General features: G+C 37.5%; 1 protein-coding gene and 1 pseudogene across 5 annotated transcripts; both read left to right on the forward strand.

The window, feature by feature from the left end:
- The first annotated feature begins 2,239 nt into the window (after positions 1-2,239).
- LOC110808454 (70 kDa peptidyl-prolyl isomerase-like) lies at positions 2,240-7,008 on the forward strand. 5 transcript variants are annotated; one of them, XM_022033954.2, is made up of 13 exons: positions 2,242-2,573; positions 2,756-2,842; positions 2,934-3,191; positions 3,317-3,397; positions 3,505-3,585; positions 4,287-4,481; positions 4,680-4,769; positions 4,845-5,020; positions 5,476-5,598; positions 5,752-5,898; positions 6,143-6,270; positions 6,359-6,479; positions 6,681-7,008. In XM_022033954.2, exons 1-13 carry the CDS (start codon positions 2,369-2,371, stop codon positions 6,759-6,761), a joined length of 1,773 nt encoding a protein of 590 aa, XP_021889646.2. In that variant the 5' UTR covers positions 2,242-2,368; the 3' UTR covers positions 6,762-7,008. The 5 variants fall into 5 exon arrangements, with proteins under 5 accessions (XP_088077491.1, XP_021889646.2, XP_021889648.2 ...); XM_022033956.2 differs by having other exon boundaries at positions 2,527-2,666; positions 2,915-3,191; XM_022033955.2 differs by having other exon boundaries at positions 2,527-2,666.
- Positions 7,009-7,230: 222 nt separating this feature from the next.
- On the forward strand, positions 7,231-9,003 carry LOC148270428 (putative inactive receptor-like protein kinase At3g56050 pseudogene; annotated as a pseudogene).
- The last annotated feature ends 13,128 nt before the right edge of the window (positions 9,004-22,131 follow it).

The following is a 22,131-nucleotide window of genomic DNA, read 5'->3' on the forward strand; positions in this document are numbered from 1 at the left end:
AAAGACATGATGATATCTAGTTTAGGATTTTAAATGCATGTATTACTGTCTTACTTGACCACTGTGTGATTTTGGGATTTAAGATATGATTGTATTACTGGGTGCATGTTCATTGTTTGTGTGATTGTGTCTAATTTTGTAACGGAGATTAAGGAGAAACAAGAAAGGGATGTGATCAAATAAACAAATAAGATGACAGTCTCACTAGATATCCTGAGAGATAGTGGGCGGATCAGGTTCATAGGAAACTCTACCGTAAACGTTGTCTCATACCGGACGTGGTATGGTGACTTGGTAATTTGGCGCTCATACCGGACATGGTATGGGGACGACCCGCTTCACCCTCATACCGGACGGGGTATTGAGGTTTAATGTCTTGGCACTCATTTCGAACGGGGTATGGGGACGACTTTGGAATTAAGATTGTAAGGAAAATGGTTCACGTGTAGCGGGGACACCCCTATGGATCCCCATGAATACTAGTAAGCTGGTGAAACGAGAAACAGTGATGATTAGTTATTGTTACTGAATATGAATTTATGATATATTCTATGTTACTGATTGTGCATGAAGTTATGATCGGTATGATGTTATTGTCTTTATAGGTTTTTTTCATAGATTTCCCAATAGTAAGAAAAAGGGTACATGTTTTTACTTTTAATGAATATATTGGTTTAAATTTAGTGCTCCATTGGTTGTTTTTGGTTTTCTACCAACCTTTACTTCTGTGCCGGTGATATAGTGTGATGTCCTTAGTGGGCTAGTGTAGCTCACCATTTATTTAACCATTTAAGATCAGGAGGACCTGGTTCCCGAGCCAAATCTGCAAGAAAGCTGCGAGTAGATGTTAGATAATTTATAGTTTTCTTTATTTTTCCAATTTCTCGTATTTCTTTCAGAGAATTTATTCCGTGATGTTTATTTAGTACTTTTAAGTTATCGTGTAAGGGATATTAACCTTAACTTTTATTTCGTTTCCGCACTCAAGTTATTATATGCATTTCCTTTTAAATTTCTGGGACCGTTATAACATGTATTTAACATTCTACAGTATTTTTTTTTCTTTCAAATACTTTCTTATTAGTTATAATTATTACTTATCCAAAGCCAAAATTATTTAATATTTAATTTTCATTCAAATGTGAAGATAAAAGTGAGAATAGTTTGATTTATATTAAACTTTTATAATTAATTTTTTTATAATAAATAATTAAAAATTAAAAATATAACATGAAGAAATGAGAAACTACTTATAAACTTGTTGAGTATTGATCTATTAGATATATTAGTTTGAAAAAATTAAGTAGGTTTAATATACTTTGATAAACTTAAAGTTATCGTAAAAGACAAACCAATCATTATTATTTTTATTTAAAACAACGTTTAAAAAACTTATTTAAGTATTCACATAAAATTTTTGGAAAATAACCAAAATTGAAAAAGACAACGAATAATTATGACGGAGTAAGTTTGATTGGCCAAAGTTTTTTTCCAATTTCTACCAATGTCCTTTCATTTTATTTAAACTGTTTGGTCCTTTGTATATTTCTCATTGCATGTAATTTGAAAAAAAATTGTTCTTAGGATGATTTCATTATATGTAATTAGTTTATTGAAGATTTAAACACCACATAAATCTTAAACAAATATTTAATTTATTAAAAAATGTAAATACATTTTTAACAATTAATATAAATTTTTATTTTTTATTTTTTTTTTTTTAAAACATCACCATTTAAGAATAGTAAAAAAAAAAAAACGAATATGCAATTTATCCCATTCTATATCCATATTGTTAAATTATATTTATTATTCGTACTTACTCAAATACTGAAAATGAGTAAACAATTATATTTTTATATTTGTCATAGGAGCAATTGTTATTAATAATTATTTACTTCATTGTGACAAATAATAATTTAAATTTTAGTTAATTTTTATAAAATATTTATTTTTCTAAGCATAAAAAAATAGGCAAAATATTATTCAAAAGTAATTAACCAAAAAAAACTTAATTTATATTTTTATTCGATTTATTTATAACTAAATATAATTAAATAAATATTTATATTGTTTTAAACCAGGCTTGACTGAATTAGACTAAACGGAACCTGATTGGTCCATTTAACTTGCTCAATTTAACCCGCTTATTATGGGCGTTAGGGCACAGGAAGAATCCAGAAGTTCTCCAGTGAAATTCCTAATTTACCCTTTTCATTTCTTTCACTTCCACTCTGTCGCCTGCCACATAATTTTGCCGTCCGACTGCTTACCCCACTCTTAATTTCGAACCATTTCGCGAAACACTAATCTTACCAGCGAAGAATTGGAAATCTTGGTGCTTCCCTATCGGCGGTACTGAAAGGGTATGGGTGCAGAGAGAGGAACGAGGGGGAACGTGTCAGACACGGAAGACGACGACGAGATGGACGAGGAACCTGGGGAGGTGATCGAATCAGCTCCCCCTCTCGAGGTCGGCCAAGAGAGAGAGCTCGGTAATTCTGGGATTAAAAAGAAGCTCCTGAAGCGCGGCCGTGGCTGGGAGACCCCCGAATTTGGCGACGAGGTTGCTGGTACCGACATTTAAACTCGCTTATATACACAGCACGGAACACATGCGAATACAAACGAAAGAATTCACTGCGATATATATAGTACTCATTTTTGTATGAATATGAAGCTATTTTCTGCTTTTCGAACTTCTGGGTTTACTGTGAAATTGAAGAAAAATGATTAATTGATTAACTTGGTGCAGTTCATTATGTGGGTACTTTGCTTGACGGGACTAAGTTCGGTTCCACGGGAGAGAGAGATGAGCCGTTGACTTTGAAGCTTGGTCGAGGTGAGTTTTGTTTGGGGTTTTGGAGAGGGTGCGGTTAATTAGCGTTTGGTTTTGTTTAAATGGCTTCGATAGGTTTGTCGCTAATTGATAGGTGAGGTGGTGACTGGACTGGATAATGGGATTGTTACCATGAAAAGAGGGGAATGTGCAGTGTTCACATTGCCTCCTGAGTTGGCTTATGGAGTTGATGGTGGTAACAAAGTGCCTCCCAATGCCATTGTTCAGTTCGAGGTTGAACTTGTTTCGTGGATCACTGTGGTGGATGTTTGTAAAGATGGTGGAATTATCAAGAAGATTATAGCGAAGGGAGAGACGAATGAGCAGCCTAGTAATCTGGATGAAGTTCTCGGTAAACCTCTTTTTGCGCCACGTTTAATTATTATTTTCTTTTTCCTGTTCATTTTCTGAAGTTGGCTACACTATCATTGATGGTTGTGTAACAGCGTCGATAAACATTTCCCGTGCTATCTGCAGTGAGGTACGAAGCGAGGCTTGTTGATGGCACTATTGTTGCAAAAACACCAGAGGGAGGAACCGAGTTTTATGTAAAGGATGGTACCTAGCGTGGCATGAACTATTTCTTATGATACTTATGTGGGTGGCTTTGAACTTTATAATATTTAAGATACTTGTGTATCTATGACACGTGTGTACTTTTTCAGGCCATCTATGTCCTGCTTTGCCGAAAGCAATTTTGACCATGAGAAGAGGAGAGAAAGTCAAATTATTTGTTCAACCTCAGTGTATGTGTTTGAATACTTTTTAAAACTGCTGCATTGGATATTCATTTTCTCTCATCTTTCTGTTAGTTTTAGCAAGTTTGGACAATAATTTTATGATAGAAATAATCTGTCCACTCATCTTCCCTTGTTATTAGTTCATGATAGAGTTAGTAGAGTAGAAAGGCCTTAGATGCTTTGTATATGATGTATTAGAGGGTATTTAGCTGTGCTTATTGGGTGCCAAGCACCATGTTCAACTCTACCTGGGTGTTACTACTCAATAAACATCTTCCAGCTGGAAAACAAATAAAAACCTCTTTGTAAATTTTGTTTCTATTGAGTTACGGTTCTGTTCTTTTCTCTTCTCTTTTTTTAATTCATCTGGGGGAAATGTTTGGTTACTCATTTACCTTCACATATTTATTATTTGTCAAATATATTTTTGTTGTAATGACATCTTTAATCAAACACGAATTGTTTGTTCTTTAGAATCAGCACTTAAATGCTTTAGGCACATTTACTTCATCATTCTCAAAGGTGGTTCTAACCAGTTCGTGGCAATGATTCTGCAAACAGGAGTCTTAACATACATCCCTTCTTCATGCTTCTATTTCTAGTTTGGTACTAAATTTATTCTAATATAGGAATAGACATTTTTGAAGTCATTTTATGTTTCAATTATTTCTTTTCTTTTTACCTTGTGAAATTATTTAAAAATGCAGATGCTTTTGGAAATGAGGGGAGGGACTCTAGTAACGGGATCCATGAAGTTCCCTCCAATTCTGTGCTGAATATTGATTTGGAGCTGGTGTCCTTCAAGCCTGTTATTGATGTTACTGGTGATTCCAAGGTTATTAAGAAAATTCTGAAAGAGGGGGAAGGTAGTGTGGTTGCAAATGATGGTGCAACAGTAACTAGTAAGTATCTTTTTATTTAGGTCGAAGTTTGGGGCAATGTTGTCCAAATCACTTCATATTGAATAAGTTTTAAGGATCAAGTTTGGCATAAGATATTCTGTACTATAGTCTGGGGAAAGTTATATTTGATAGATCCTGTTGACTGAGGCCAAATATGTTGATGAAATTTCTCATATTGTAAAACTCTCAACTTTGCAGTTAGCTATACTGCTAAGCTAGAAGATGGTACTCTATTTGAAAAGAAAGGAGTTGATGGAGAGCAGCCTTTACAGTTTGTTACTGATGAAGGTTAGTTCATCCTTAATTTCATTCATAAGATCATTGGAGAGGAAAGTCACTTAGTTGCATTTTTCCCACTTCTAGAACAAGTGATTGCTGGTTTAGACCGAGCTGCAGCTACAATGAAGAAGGGGGAGAAGGCAATATTAACCATAAATCCTGAATATGGTTTCGGAAGTACTGAGGTGCAGCGTGAGCGTGCTGCTGTCCCATCACATTCAAACTTAGTCTATGAAGTTGAAATGCTAAACTTTATCAAGGTAAAGATTATAGGTATCATAAGGTAGATATTTGGCACAGTGTTTGTTCCAAACCATCCACCTTTAGAATAGGTGGTTTTCTGAGTGTTAACCTAAATACTTAGTCTCTGAGTGCACTGTTCTAACTTTTCCTATAAAATTCTTCGCACATCGTCCATAAATGTTACTAGCTATTCATTTTTGTTGGAAATTCCTTAATGTTCTGTCTTAGAAATAGGAAATTAATCTTTCCTTAAAAGATGTGATACTGGTTGGGGAATTCCACTAATATGGAGAAGATAAACTCATGCTAGTAATGCTTTTTTGAAAATAAATTTTAAAATCATATTCATTTTATGTTATTTCCATTTAACAATGGGAAATTACAAATGCTGCACATGCTAAGTGATCCTGCTATTGTTTTGAAAGATAATGCCTGAAGTTGGTCTTATTATGATTATTTATTTCATGAAAAGGAGAAAACACATTGGGAGATAAATAATCAGGAGAAAATTGAGGCTGCTGGGAGAATTAAAGAAGAAGGAAACCTGCTTTTTAAAAGTGAGAAGTATCAGCGAGCAGTGAAGAAATATGATAAGGTAACTCAGTTTAGTTCAGCATTTAACTTGATTCGAACTGTGTGTACAGTTATTGACTGGAATTTAGCTTTTGTGCATCAAGATACCATCAAGTTAGGGATTGATGCGTAGTTTGGAATCAAAGCTGAATTGAGTTATGTCGTGTATCCTTAGGCTGCTGACTATGTTAGTGAAGATGGCTCATTTGGGGATGACGAATTGAAGCAAGTAAAAGCTTTACGAGTATCCTGCTGGTTGAATGGTGCAGCTTGTAGTCTCAAACTGAAGGACTTCAGAGAAGCAATTAAATTATGTTCAAGGGTGAGACACCAAAGTTTACACATTTGACAAGGCCAGTATAATCAAGTAAAAACTAAGTCAAACAAACAAAAAGGTTATAATGGTTTTGTTTTTCGGTTAATTTGGTTAATATGAGAATCCTGCTTTTTGACTCTTGATAGATCACAAAGGAACCTACTTCCTGGACCTCCAACATATATATCTGCCTATTCGGGAGTATTTCTCTTTAATAGATTGTTTATTCTTCCAACTTTTTATCTTGTAGGTGCTGGATATTGAGTTCTACAATGTGAAAGCTTTATATAGGCGGGCACAGGCGTATATGGAAACTTCAGATTTGGTTTCTGCAGAATTGGATATCAAGAAAGCTCTTGAGGCTGATCCTCAAAACAGGCAAGGGACTCGAGAGGGACTAATCAGGCTGCGTTGTGAATTGATACAGGAATGCCTTATAGTTATATCATTATTGTTCCTTTTACAGGGAGGTGAAGTCAATCCAGAGGACATTGAAACAACTTCAAGCTGAGAGCAACAAGAGAGATGCCAAGCTGTATAGAAATATGTTTGCATGTCTGACAAAAGATTCATCCCAGGAGTTGAAGGCGAGTCATCTTGTTTTTTCTTTGATTGTGGTTCTAACATTAGAAACCTTGAAAGAAAGGTCCAAGAAGTCTAGTGCTTAGAGTTAATGTCTTTAAGCTGTACCATGTTTGGAAAATTTAAGATATCTCCATCATTAGATACTAACTATGTTCTGTAAATGAGGTTTCTGATTCATGGTGATGCTTCTTGTGGTCGGGCAGAAATTGAAGATTGAGAAAGGTGAGGATGAAAAGAGAGTAGAAGAGTCCGGGACGGAGATGGAAACAGAAGACTGCTGCTAATTTGTTGAAGGGAATCTAACAATGGTGAATAGGATCTTAACTCCTGTTTAAAACATTTATATATGTTCACCAAACATGTATAGCTAATTATCTATACATTGTTACACACCCAAAGTATCTCAGCAATAAAAGGGTGAGTAGCAGTTGTGGTAGACTCAGTCAGCAAGTAGTTAAAGCCATTATTCGATTTTCAGCAAGCGGTTGAAGTCATTATCCTATTTTCTAATTTCATGATCTTGTTCCATTATCCTTAATGCCTAAAAGTAGGAATTAGCAGTTGTATTTTTATTGTATTTAAACTTTTCTTAAGCAGCAATGAAGGTGGCAATTATTGAATATAAAATCTTGTGATTTATTTTCACCCGAAGAAAATTTCTTTACTAATTTTCTTTGGTTTTTGAAAGAGAACTATCAATTAGTATTAGAGTCATGACAACAAACAAAAAAGGAATTGAAAACTTGGAAGCCAGTTTGAGAGAGTTGCAAGATAGCTTGAGTTGGATGGAGGTGGGGTTCGCCCACAAGTTCCAGCAGATTGAAGACACCCTCAAGTTGTTAGCCAACACATTACTAGTAAACTGCAAAGGCTCCAGCAGCAACACGTCGAACTGGTCTGGCTAGACGTGGCCATTCCGTGATGACAGCGCCGAAAGAACTGATGGGAGACTTATCATCCTTGGTTATCATCCTTGGCTACTTGGTACCTGAACTTCATGAGCTTAAGATTCTTTCTGAATTTCAGATGATTGAAAGCCAGCTAACTAATGCTGGTTGTAGAGCATCTTGCAGAAGTAGATTTTTTTTTCCGTTCTCAACCTGGAGATATTGCTCATCATAGGCAACTGTAGTTGGTGAATGCCCCAAGTCCATTCAGAATTGCTAGCAAGGGAGATCTTCAAGCATCAAAATCAGTTTCAACCTTGTTCTCTCCATTGTCACAATCTTCTAAGTCGTCATCGTCTGAATCTCCAACTTCAGTATTGGTTTCCCCATCAAATTCACTAGTGTCCTCTCCATCACCATCTCCTTCGGAGTTTCCATTATCTGCTCCAGTAGCATCTACTTTCAGCTTATTTCTGAGTCCATCACCCTCACCTGCAGAAATAATAGCTCCAGCCTTAGTAGCTCCTGCATATGGAATGTTTCTTGCCTCTCCACGTCCACAATCACATGTGGATCCTATTCCTTCCCCTGCTTCAACTCCAAGCAAAGTAGCCAAGAGTTCAAATTCAAAGTATCAGCTGTTTCTGATTATGGCTGTTGCTTTGGGTAGTACTTTGCTCATTTTAATCTCAGTCATTGGAGTTATCTGTTTAAAAAGTAATAAAGTGGTTACTGTAAAACCTTGGGCCACAGGTCTAAGTGGGCAGCTGCAAAAAGCATTTGTAATAGGTGTCCCGAAGCTCAAGCGATCAGAACCTGAATCAGCTTGTGAAGATTTCAGTAACATAATTGGAAGTTCCTCATATGGTACAATTTATAAAGGGACTTTATCTAGTGGGGTTGAGATAGCTATAACATTTGCTACAATCAAATCTTGTGCTGACTAGTAAAAGAATTTGGGAGCACAATTCAGACTGAAGATTGATACACTGTCGAGAATGAACCATAAGAACTTTGTGGGCCTTATTGGCTATTATGAAGAAAATGAGCCTTTCACAAGAATGATGGTTTTTGAGTATGCTCCCAATGGAACACTTTTTGAGCATTTGCATATACAAGAAGCAGAGCACTTAGATTGGGGAATGCGACTAGGAATTGCAATGGGCATGGCATACTGCCTCGAGTATATGCACCAGCTGACTCCACCTATTACCCACAAGAACCTGCAATCTTCCTCTGTATATCTGACTGAAGATTATGCAGCCAAGATATTAGACTTCAGCTTTTGGAATGACAAAGCTGCGGCAAATACAAGGTCAGCTAACATGGAGCTTTTAGAATCTCCAACAGCAGATTCTGCAAGTAATGTTTACAGCTTTGGGGTCATTTTGTTTGAAATTATAACAAGTAGGATCCCATATTCAATAGACAAAGGATCTCACGCAGACTGGGCATCAGACTACTTGAAGAAGGAGTAGCCCTTGCAAGAAATAGTTGATTCAACTCTAAAATTTTACGAAGGGGACGAGGAAAAAAAAGAGATTAGGAAAAACGAGCCAGAGAGAACAACATCAAATGTCGTCGTCTTCTTATATTCATTTCTACAATTACAAAAAAAAAAAAAAAAAAAAAAAATCGACTATCTGAACCTTAAGGATAAGGTTCGTAAAATAGGGGGAGGTAATGTTACACACCCAAAATATCTCAGCAGTAAAAGGGTGAGTAGCAGTTGTGGTAGACTCAGTCAACAAGTAGTTGAAGCCATTATCCCATTTTTAGAAATCAATTGAAGCCATTATCCTATTTTCTAGTTTCATGATCTTGTTCCATTGTCCTTATTGCTTAAAAGTAGGAATTAGCAGTTGTATTTTTCTTGTATTTAAACTTTTCCTGAGCAGCAATGAAAGTGACAATTATTGAATATAAAATTTTGTGGTTTATTCTCGCCCAAAAAATTTTTTTTGTACTAATTTTATTTGCCTTTTGACTGGGACCAATCATATATCAATTGGATACAAGGGTATTCATGAAACTTGCATACCCATAATATCAAATATAGAAGGGAACATGGACATTGGTAAAAACTTGTGTATCGGAACTGTTTCCAGCTCTTTTATCTGTTTGTTCTTTTCTCAAAATATTCATATGTAAAAGGAATTTTAGGTATTGATGCTCATGGATACAAATTCATATTTATCTCACAGATATTTAGATAGATGTATGAATTTAGAAATTATATATACCTCTATAATTCTTACGTAAAAGTAAAATAAAAATTAACTTATATAATTATTAAACGGAAAAATAAACATTAAATGTAACACCCGGTTTCGGAATTTGGTCCGAAAACCATTTGAACATTCAAAAATATATGTAAAATTTATTTTTAAATTAATTTACTTTAATTTTTGTTGAATTTATAGAAAAAATAGGTTATGAATGAAATTAGAAATAATTTTGAGAAAAATGGGTGAAATTTAGGTTCGGGAGTATTTTTGAAAGAAAAATTAGAAATAAGGGGTTAGAGTGCAAATAGAAAAAATTGTGTCACGTAAGACTGCCCACCAATCAGCAACCTTGACGAACCGTAGCACGTTGTGTGGTGAGGCGCGCTGGCATCGGTGCCACGCAGGATGCCATGCGGGCGATCTGCGTGCCCTGCGATCAGACGGTCCATGATCGCTCCCGCGTGCGTGGACGACCCAGATTTGTTCTCCCTTAAAGCACGATCAGACGATCAAGATCGAATTGCAATAAACGGTCCATATTCATTTTCTCATTTGGCGCGATCGGATGAGCGAGATCGATCGTGATGAACGACCCAGATCAAAATAGGATGGATATAAATACCTCGCATCACACGGGAACCCAAACCTTAGCTGCCAGCCCTCGTCGGAGAAGAAAAACTAGACGCCGAAGAAGAAGGTCGATCGCCGACTGCTAAAAAAAGTTAAAAAATATTTCCTACCCACTTGAAATTTGATTTTGAGCACCCTCATGACCAAATCGGAGCAAAATGGACGACGGGTGAGCTGAAAACCGCGGGCGAAGCCGTTGCGGTCAAAGTCCCAAAACCCCTCTGATGAACTCATTCCCGATTCCCATTTCACGTGATTTTTCAATCATTGTGTTCACCATATTTTTCTGTGCAGGTTGATAGAAAAAAGAATCTTAGCCGCGAAGGAGAATCGACGGAGCCGCTGCACTCGGAGGTCACCTCGTTGGTAGGTTTGATTTTTTGTGATTTTCTGACCAATTGAGGCCCCTAACATGTTTGTTTACAGGGATACGACCAAAACTGCCTAAGAATCAGCCAAAACTGACCAAAAATAGCTAAAATCGGCTAGGGAGAGGCAAACTTCCCCCGTGGGCTGCAGAGCCGGTGTCGGAGCACAGCAGCAGCACCGTGCCGGAACCCTAAAATTGGCCGGAATGAGTTTTGAACACCGATTTTAGATTTCTATGGTATTTTTAGGTACGTGACAAGTATTTTGGTTTCCGCAGAAAAAATTCAGAAAACTCGATATCTGTTAGGAAGCATAGTAGATAAGGCGGCGTCCCGAAACACCGATCCGTGTAAGGATCCTTCACCCTATTCTCCGTTACGGCAAATTTGAGCTTAATAATTAATAATTGTGTGTTTTTATGAAAATTTTGAGAACTCTAAAAATAATTACATGTCACTAGTGGAGGCAGAACCGGTTAGTTTACGATTATTTTGATTTTCTATTTATTTTTGTGTACTGCCTATATTTGTTTACTATTAAACTGTGCATAATTGAATTGATAGTTTTTAGGGTTTTCTTGGTTATTTAGTTCCTCCTACATTGTTTATCGGTATTTTGGTTATTGGTTATTTGGATATGCTAGACTATATCGTTTGTTTAAGTGATATGTGAATATAAAATGAGCTATTGGTATTGTGTGATTGATTGTTATATTGATAAAAATTTATATATGAAAGACTTATTGGGTATTCGGGAAAGGACGGACAGACTCGGTATATAGGGAACCCTATTGTGAATGTTACCTCAGTTGGACGAGGTTGAAAAATCATTTTCCAGTAAGGTTTGTGAGATATGATTCACTCTCATATCAGACGAGGTATCGAGGTGGTGGAATGTTTGACACCAACTACCAGACGTGATATAGGGACGACCGGTTAATTATTAAATTAGATATTGGGTTCACGAGTAGGAGGATATTCCTATGGATCCCTAAGGGTTCTGGTAAGTGGGTAAAATGAAAAGTGATCGTATCTTGTTATCTTATATGTGATAATAAAAAGTGTATGGATATGAGTTTTCATAGGTTATCTTTGGAAAAACTAATTACGTAAATACGAAAAAATAGTTTCTTTATAGTAAATGAATTCACATTAAATTAAGGACTTCATTAGTTATTTTTATAATTTTTACCAATATTCAATTTTTCGTATTTGTGATTAGTATGATATTCTTACTGAACTAGTGTAACTCATTCTTTTATTAACTATTTTAGATCAAGAAGACCAGGATCCAGATCCCAATCAACAAGAGGGTTGTGAATAGTTCACCACCCGGACTCCCTTCAAAACTAGTGAAGGTAGTCATAGGATGCTCAGTTATTTATTTTTCATTTATTTCCTTAATTTTTATTTATTCTTTTAGAAGAGACATTCTCGTAGTCTTATTGGGAATTCTAAAATTATTGTGTGAAGAATGTAAATCCTAACATTATTATTTCGCTTTCACATTTAATTTATGACTTTATTTCTATTTAAATTTTGTGCTTCTACATTAAAAGATTTAAAACTTCTATTAATGGACAACTAAAATTTTTTATATTTTTATTTGAAAAAATTGATTTGTAAGTTCAAATAATTTGAGTTTTTTATTATTAAGTAAAAAATATTTGTTAAAATTGTAATACCTAGGTCTGGAATTTGGCCCGAAATTAATTTTAATATTCTAAAATATATAAAAAATTTATTTTTAAAATTAATTTATTTTAATTTAATGTTGAATTATGGAAAAAAATAGGTTAGGGATGAAATTGAAAATAATTTTAGAAAAAAGGAGTAAAAATTTGTGTTCGAATGGTGTTTTTGAAAGAAAAATTAAAAACTGGGGGTCAAAGTGCAAATATAAAAAATTTGACTACGTAGGACCGCTAGGTCAGCAGCCTCGATGAATTGGAGTGCCTCGCATGGCAAGGCACATTGACTCAGTGCCACGGGGGAGGCCACATTGGCGATCCACATGCCCCGCGATTAGATGGCTCAAGAATGATACTACGTGTGTGGACGGTCCGAATTCGTTTTTCCCTTAGGCACAATCGAACGGTCGAGATCAAACGCAATGAACGGTTCAGATTCGTTTTCTCTTTAGGTGTGATCGAACGGTCAAGATCAAACGCGATAAATGACCCAAAGTAACGCGAGATGGGTATAAATATTTCGCATCATATTGAACTCGAACCCTAGCCACTAGTCTCCCACCGAAGAAGGGAGCCAACTACCAACCATCATCGCACTGGAGCCATCTTCGACCATTAAAAAAGGTAAAAAAATTTCTACCCTCTCAGAATTCAATTTCAAGTACTCTTGTGGCCATATCAGAGCAAAACGAATGACAGGTGAGTCAGAAACTGTGAGCAAAAATCTGAAACCTCTTCCGATGAGCCTCTTTCCGTTTTCTGTTTCGTGCAATTTTTACACCGTTGTGTTCACCGTTCTGTTTTCTACAGGTTGACCAAAGAAAAAATTTCAGTCGCGAAGGTGAGACAACAGAGATGCCGCACCAAAAAATCCTACCATTGGTATGTTTTCGTTTTCTGATTTTTTTTATCAACCGAGGTTCCCTAACGTATTTTTTTGTAGGAATATGTATAAAGTCAGCCGAAATCGGCCAAAACTGGTCGAAAACGGCTAGGTTAAGGCAAACTGTGGTTGTAGGCAGTGGTGCCATTACTAGAGCATGGCGGTACCGCTGTGCCAAAATCCCAAAATATGCCAGAAAAGATTTTTAACACTGATTTTGAGTTTTTCTGGATATGTTTAGGTATGTGAAGTGTGTTTTAATCTACGCAGGAAAATTCAGGAAACTCGAAGACTGCCAATAGTCGTAGTAGAAAGTTCGGTATTTCGGACACCGATTCGGATAAGAATCCCTCACCATATTCTGTGTTATGGAATTGAAACTTAATAATCAATAATATTGTATTTTGTGAAATTTAAAAAACTTTAAGAATAATTACTGGTCACTAATGGAGCCGGAACTGGTTACTTATTTATTTGTCCTGTTTAACTGATTATTTAATTTTATAGCTTTAAATACATAATAATATATTGGAATGGTTAAATAATTTAGTTGTGCTTTCTTGATGCATATATCAATTGTCTTGCATGATTTACGGTTGATTTGTGAAATTGGAATTAATATGCAAATGGAAAATTGTTTGGTTATGTGAATTAATAAATGGTTGTCTTACTGGATATCATGAGAGATGATGGACGGATCGGGAACATAGGGAATCCTACTGTGAACGCTACCTTATACCAGATAAGATATCAAAGGATGGTATTTTTGGCACTTATACCGAATGAGGTATAGGGACGACTCGATTCACCCTCATACTGGACGAAATATCGAGGGGTAGTATTTTTGGTGCTCATATCGGATGGGGTATGGAGACGGCCGATTAGTTGACAAGTTTAGATATTAGGTTCACGCGTAGTGAGACATCCCTATGGACCCTCAGGGATACCAGCAAGCAAAATTAAAAGGAAAAATTGTTGTTTTTGTTCGCTTGAATATGAGACCATAATGTTATTTGAGTTATTGTCTCTATAGGTTGATTTTGAAAATCTCACAACGGTAAGTATACAAAAAATGATTTTCCTTATGATAAATGAATTTACTTAAATTAATAGCTCAATTGCTTATTTTTATAATTTTTACCAACCTTCAGTTTCTGTATCGGTGAGTAGTGTGATATTTTTATTGGGTTAGTGTAGCTCACCCCCTCCCCTATTAACCATGTAATGCCCAATTTAATTTAATGAAAATAAAATTAATTTATAAGTTTAATATTTTAATATTTTAATTTTAATTTAGTGTAAAAATGAAGATAATTTGGTGGACGATGAAATTAGAAACAATTTTAGAAAAAAAGGTGAAAATTTGGGTTATGGGGATATTTTTGAAAGAAAAATAAGAAACTGGGGGTTAAAATACAATTTAAAAAAGTTGTGCCACGTAAGATGCTCGGTCAACAGCCTGACAGACCAGAACGCGACACATGACAACGGATGCTGACGCGGTGCCACGTGGGAGGCCACGTGGGCGATCTGCATGCCTGCGATCGGACGACCCAGATTTGTCCTCGCGCGCACAGACAGCTTGGATATGTTCCTTCCCCAAATGCGATCGGACATTCACATTTAAATACGATTAACGGTCCAGATCCACTTTCTATTTAAACACAATCGGACGTCTTAAATTAGATTGCGATGAACGACACAGATTCACTTCCTATTTAATCACGATCGGATGATTCAGATCAAACGCAATCGACGACCTAGATTAAATGAGGATGGATATAAATAACTCTCTTCACACCAAACCCTAACCCTAGCTGCTAAACCTCCCATCAGAAAAGAAGACCCAACCGCCAAGAAGGAAGCCGCTGCCACCCGTTGCCGCGCTGAAGCCCTTTCCGACCTCCAAAAGAGGTAAAAAATTTCTCATTTGCTCAGAATTCAATTTTCAACACCCCCATGAAAAAATTGGAGTAAAAGAATCGACAGATTGGCTTAAAATTGAGGGCAAAGTTCGGCGCAGCCGTTGCAGGAAATTACAAAAACTACCTCCGACGAGACCTTTTTCGATTCCTGTTCTGCGTAATTTTTCTACCATTTTGATCATCGTTTCCTTCTCTATAGGTTGATCAGAGCAAAATACCCAACTACAAAGTGAGTCGACGGAGCCGCCGCACCAGAGAGCCCTGCTGCTAGTGAGTTTCGATTTTTTAATTTTTTTGGGCCAACCGAGGCTCTTTAACGTATTTTCTTGCAGGGATTGATGCAAAACCGGTCGAATTCGATTGAAAACAACCGAAAATAGCCAACCTGAGGAGGACCACCGTTGCAGCGTTTTAATCCCCAAAGAAAAATTCAGAAAACTGGGGATTGCTAGTAGGCACAGTCAACAACTTAACTTTTTGGGTATCAAATCACTCACTATATTCTCTATTATGGAATTGAAGTCCAATTAATAATAATACAGTAAATTATGCAATTTAGAAAATATTCAGAATTAATTACGGGTTACTAATGGAGCTAGAATTGAAAATAATTCATTGCTGATTTTATTGATTTATTTTACGGTTTAAATGCATGATAGTATTTTTTTGATCGATTTTATAGTTTTTAATGCATGTATTGTTTGTTTTGTATAGTTACGGTTGAATTGGGGAACTGGAGGTTAAAGGTAGATGAAAAATTGTGTAATTAAGTTAATGGATAAAACGACAGCTTCACTGGATATCTTGGAAGATGGTGGACGGACCGGGTCCATTTGGAAATCTAGCCGTGAACGTTGTCTTATACCGGACGGGGTATCGAGACTTAGTAATTTAGCGCTCATGTTGAACGGGGTATGGGGACGGCCAGTTTCAATCTCGTATCGGACGGGGTATTGAGGTTTAGTAATTTGACGCCCATACCGAACGAGGTATGGGGACGACCTGTTAATTGAGAATATTAGAGGAAATCACGCGTAGAGCGGACATCCCTGTGGACCCCTATGGATACCAGCAGGCTGATGAAAATGGATAATTATTGTTTTGATTAATTGAACATGGAATTATAATATGTGCATGTTATCGATTGAATATGAAATCATGATAAATGTTATACTATTGTCTCTATAGGTTATTTTTGTAAATCTCGCTATGGTAAGTGGACGGTAAATGATTTTATTATTGATAAATGAATTTTCTTAATTAAGTGCTTCATTAGTTATTTTTTATTTTTCTACCAACTTTTATTTTTGTGTGGGTGAGTAGCGTGATATTTTTACTGGACTAGTGTAACTCATTTTTTATTCAATCATTTCAGATCAAGAGGACTAGGATCCGAAGCTCGATCCACAAGAGGGCTGCGAGTAGGATGCCAATTTTATTTTATTTTCCATTTGTTTCCTTAATTTTTTGTATTTCCTTCAAAAAAGTAATCCCTGTATCACTATTTGGTACTTTAAGTCGTTGTGTAAGGAATGTAAACCCTAACTAATTATTTCGCTTTCGCACTTAATTTATGATTTATTTCCTTTGAAATTCTGGGTTCGTTACAGTTGGTATCAGAGCCGCATTTCTCGAACCAATTCCTTACACAAAATCCTTAGGAAACACAAAAAATAATGAATTATCACTTAACAATTCCTTGTGAAATGTAGGTACAGATAGATGAGGAGAGGAAGACCCCCACTAAACCGAGCAGCCTAGGAGGGTTCGCTTAGAAGGGATATCGACCGGTTATCTAAGATGCTGGAGAGACTTATTGCTGCCCAGCATGCCCAGGAGAAAAGGAGGGAGCTACCTGACCTTCCCCCGCTGCCACATGTTGAGCCACCCCTGCAGCGAGAGGATCCCGAGCCACTCCGGTATGACCCTGTTCCTCTACAATATCACCTGATACCGCTACAGTATGATTCGGTGCCTCAACCACAGCACCACCCGACACCACCACAGTATGGTCTGGTGCCTCAATCACATCACTCGGCATCACCGTAGTACAATCCGGTGCCTTCACCATATCATCCAGTACCACCGCAGGGCCACCCAGTCCATCCTCAGTGCAGTCCAGTCCCTCTTCCACGAGATCCAGCTTGTCCCATGATGGACCCAGGCTACATTGAGAGGTATAAAAGACTAAATCCATCAGGCTACATTGAGAGGTATAAAAGACTAAATCCATCTACTTTTGCAGGGGTATCCTCATTTGAAGAGGTCGAGTACTGGTTAGCTGAGATAGAGAAGGCCTTCATGACACTTGGGGTGACTCCCAAATAGCAAGTCATACTTGCTACGTACTTGCTGGTGGGAGAAACAGGCTGCTGGTAGCAACTCAAGCAGGCCACCCTGCCTTTCTCAGTCACTTGGGAACAGCTCCTGACGGCCTTTCATGCAGAGTACCTTCCTGAGCATCTCCAACATCTGAAGGAGATGGAGTTTGCACACTTGGTCTAGGGGAACATGATTGTATCATAATATACTCACAAGTTCTTAGAGTTGGGCTGGTATTCCCCGAAGAGTATCAGGATGAAGGCAAGAAGGTTTGAGTGTGGACCTCCGTCCTGAGTCAGACAGCACTTGTTTGTGCTCGAGCTCAGCACTTATTCGACTGTCCTGGCCAAGGCACAGTTGGTGGAGAGGAACCTCCACGCATTCCCTTCAGCAGTAGGAAACCTTAGGTTGTTGGCTTCACACCGCAGACCAGCCCCTACTGCACCTGTTGAACAGAACAAGAGACATAGGCTGATGATTCAGGCTCCTCCTTAGGTTCCAGTAGCAGAGTGCGGTAAGATCTGTCAGCACTATGGTAAGAATCATGAAGACCGACTCTGTTATTGTCTCAAGTTGACCTGCTACATATGCGGTAGTGCCCAACATTATGTAAGGGAGTGCCTGAGGAACCAGAACTAGGCCAGATCTCCTATTTAGAACAGAGCTTAGAGCCTCACTCAGCAGGATATAGAAGCCAACCTAGACATGGTATAGGATACGTACACTATCTGTAACCATCCTGCTCATGTTTTGATTGATACTGATACATTGCATTCGTTTATTTCACATGTTTTTGCATCAAAATTAAATGTATTATCTGAAAAACTTGATTCTGTATTGTTTGTATCTACTCTTGGGAGTAGAACACTACTGGAGGAAGTTGTATACAGAGCCTATGTCATAGATATAGCAGATAGAAAATTGAGTGTGAACTTAATAGAGATTGACACAAGGGACTTTGATGTAATCTTAGGAATAAACTAGTTAGCGGCATATCACGCCACCATAGATTATTTTAGCAATAAGGTTGTATTTAACCCTCCTAATGAGGAATCATTTACAAATTTATAAAATTCTCTAGCATTTGTTTCTCTCATGGTAAATTCTCTTATTATCAAGTACTTTAACCCAACTGTTTTCTCTACTAGGCGAACCCAAGAAAGAAATTTGTATTCATGAGATTCTAGTAGTTCGAGACTTTCTAAATGTGTTTTCGGATTAACTACCTGAACTGCTAGTGGATAGAGTATTCACTATAGACCTTTAGCCAGACATCCAGCTTATTTCAGTTGCTTCTTACCGCATGAGTCGTGTTGAGATGGAGGAACTGAGGAAACAGATCACTAAATTACAAGACAGTGGATTCATCTGACATAGTGTGTCCCCTTGGGGGTGCCAGAATCATATTTGCAAGAAAAGGAGATGGGACGTTGAGGTTATGTATTGACTATAGAAATCTGAATAGGATCACGATCAAGAACAAGTACCCCCTCCCAAGGATCGATGACCTCTTTGATTAGTTGTAGGGTGCCTAGGTCTTCTTCAAGATAGACCTGCGTTCATGTTACCATCGGGTATCAGAGCAGAAGACATTCCCAAAACAATCTTTCGAACAAGGTATGGATACTATGAGTTTTTAGTCATGCCGTTTGGACTAACCACGCTCCAGCCATCTTCATGGACTTGATGAATAAGGTTTTCATACAATTCCTGGATCAGTTTGTCATTGTATTCATCGATGATATCTTGGTTTATTCAAAAAACAGAGAGGAACACACTCACCATCTAAATTAGGTTTTGTAGGTTCTTAGAGAGAAGAAGTTGTATGCGAAGTTGAGTAAATATAGATTCTAGCTTGAGCATACTACCTTCCTAGGACACATCATATCAAATAATAGAGTGTCAGTAAACTCTAAAAAAGTTGAAGCAGTGCTCAGATGGAAAAATTTGACTTCGGTTAAGAAGATCTGTAGTTTTTTGGGGATGACAGGTTATTAGTGTAGGTTTGTGGAAAGGTTTTCTAGTCTAGCTACTCCTCTGACTCGGCTCATAAAGAAGAACGTCAAGTTTGAGTGGAATGAGGATGGTTGATGAACATGGCTTTCAGAAAATTCCTAGATCAGTTTGTCATTGTGTTCGTTGATGATATCTTGATTTATTCAAAAAGAAGAGAGGAACACACTCACCATCTGACTCAGGTTTTACAGGTTCTTAAAGAAAAAAAGCTGTATGCGAAGTTGAGTAAGTGTGGGTTCTGGTTTAAGTAGACTACCTTCCTAGGACACATCATATCAAAGGATGGAGTGTCAGTAAACCCTAAAAAAGTTGATGCAGTGCTCGAATGGAAAAATTGACCCCGGGTAAGGAGATCCGTAGTTTTCTGGGAATGACAGGTTATTACCGCAAGTTTGTGAAAGAATTTTCTAGTGTAGCTGCTCCTCTGACTCGGCTCACAAAGAAGAACGTCAAGTTTGAGTGGAATGAGGACTGTGAAAGAAGTTTTTCAGAACTAAAGAGACGATTAACTACCACACCGGTGTTGGCATTGTCGAGCGGATTGAGTGGACATACAGTTTACAGTGATGCCTCCTACCTAGGGTTGGGTTGTGTTTTAATGCAGCATGGGAAGGTCATAGTCTATGGGTCTAGACAGTTGAAGAGTCACGAGAAAAACTACCCTACCTATGACTTAGAACTTGCCGCAATCATCCACGCTTTGAAGACTTGGTGCCATTATTTGTATAAGGAGACCTTTCAGATCTTTACCGATCATAAGAGCTTGAAACACATATTCACTCAAAAGAATCTCAACATGCATTAGAGAAGGTGAATTGAACTTCTCAAGGACTATGATTACGACATCTTGTATCACCCGGGTAAGAGCAATGTGGTAGCCGATGCGCTCAGCAAGAAAAGTGTAGGTACATTAGCTCATTTGATGGTTTCAGAATGCAGGCAGATAGGGGCCGCACAACAGGTACAACTTTAGGACCTGAAGAGAGTCACAAGTTTGGGCCACCTGACTGTCTAACCTGAGTTAATCCAGAGAATAAAGAAAGCTCAGTCCGCTGATTCCACCCTAGCAGCACTCAAGAAAGATGTAGAACAGGGAGTTAACTCAGAATTTCGTGTCTCTGCCGACGAGCTGCTCAGGTTTCAGGACATAGTGTGTGTTCCAGGTGACAGTGAGTTTGAAAAGGGACATGACATAGGCTCATAGTTCAAAGTTTGCCATGCATCTTGGAAGCACTAAGATGTATCAAAGTATACAACCCTAATTTTGGTGAAATGGGATGAAAAGAGATGTAATTGACTTTGTTTCTAAGTGTTTGGTATGTTAGCAAGTTAAGGTAGAGCATCAATGTCCAGGTGGGCTACTTCAGCTATCACCAATTTTGGAGTGAAAGTGGGAACATATCACCATGGATTTCATGACAGGATTGCATAGGGCACGCTTAGGACATGATGCCATTTGGGTAATTGTTTGCCAGCTAACCAAATCTTTCCACTTCTTCGCCATCAGAATGACCGATCCCTTGGACAATTTAGCAAGAATGTATATTCGGGAGATAGTCAGATTATATGGAGTGCTAGTGACAGTAGTGTCTGATAGGGACCCCAGGTTTACTTTTCGATTTTGGTCCAGTTTTCAGTAAGTCATGAGAAGAAAAGTGTCCCTTAGTACTACATTCCACCCTTAGACCGATGGACAATCAAAAAGGACGATCTGCACACTTGAGGATATGCTCCTAGCTTGTGTTCTTGACTTCAGAGGCCATTAGAATGACCATCTACCTCTGATAGAGTTCACCTATAACAACAGTTACCAAACAAGTATTGGCATGGCTCCGTATGAGGCGTTGTATGGCTGCCCATGCAGATCACTGATATGTTAAGAAGAAGTGGGTGATAGGAAACTGTTCGGCCCAGATCTCGTAGAGGAGATTACAGCTAAAATAGTTAAGATCAAGAATAACATTCAGACAGCTCAGAGTAGACAGAAGAGTTATGCAGACACCCAAACGAGGAATTTAGAATATAAAAAAGGTGTCAGGTATTCCTTAAGGTCACTCATTTCAAGAGAATCAGTAGATTTGGCAAGGAGAGAAACTAAATCCCCAGTTTATTGGGCCATTTGAAATCTTAGACAAAATTAGTACCACCACCTACAGACTGGCATTACTTCCAGAACTTTACAGACTCCATAATGTGTTTCATGTGTCCATGCTACGCAAGTACAACCCGGACTCCTCTCATGTCTTGGCCCATGAGCCTCTTCCACTCTAGGAGGATCTCTCATACGAGGAAGTAATAGTCGGTATTGTGGACCGAAAGAGCGGATTACTCCGCAACCGGGAAATTTCCTTTGTTAATGTCATATGACAGAATCACATACCGAGAGAGGCCATATGGGAGCTAGAATAAGATTTCTGAGCTCAATATCCCCAATTGTTTGATTGAGAGTGAGAGAGACAAATTTGAGGGATCAAATTTCTTTTAGGGGGGAGGGGAGAGTGTTAATGCCCAATTTAATTTAATAAAAATTAAAATAATTTAAAATTGCAATTTTTTTAATTTTTAATTTTAATTTAGTGTAAAAATGAAGAAAATTTGATGGAGCATGAAATTTGAAACAATTTTGCAAAAAAATGTAAAAATTTGGGTTCTAGGTGTATTTTTGAAAGAAAAATCGAAAACTGATGGTTAAAATACAATTTTA

Source organism: Carica papaya, chromosome 1 (genome assembly GCF_054855325.1).
Source record: "Carica papaya isolate Zhongbai chromosome 1, ASM5485532v1, whole genome shotgun sequence".
NCBI classification, from domain to species: Eukaryota; Viridiplantae; Streptophyta; class Magnoliopsida; order Brassicales; family Caricaceae; genus Carica; species Carica papaya.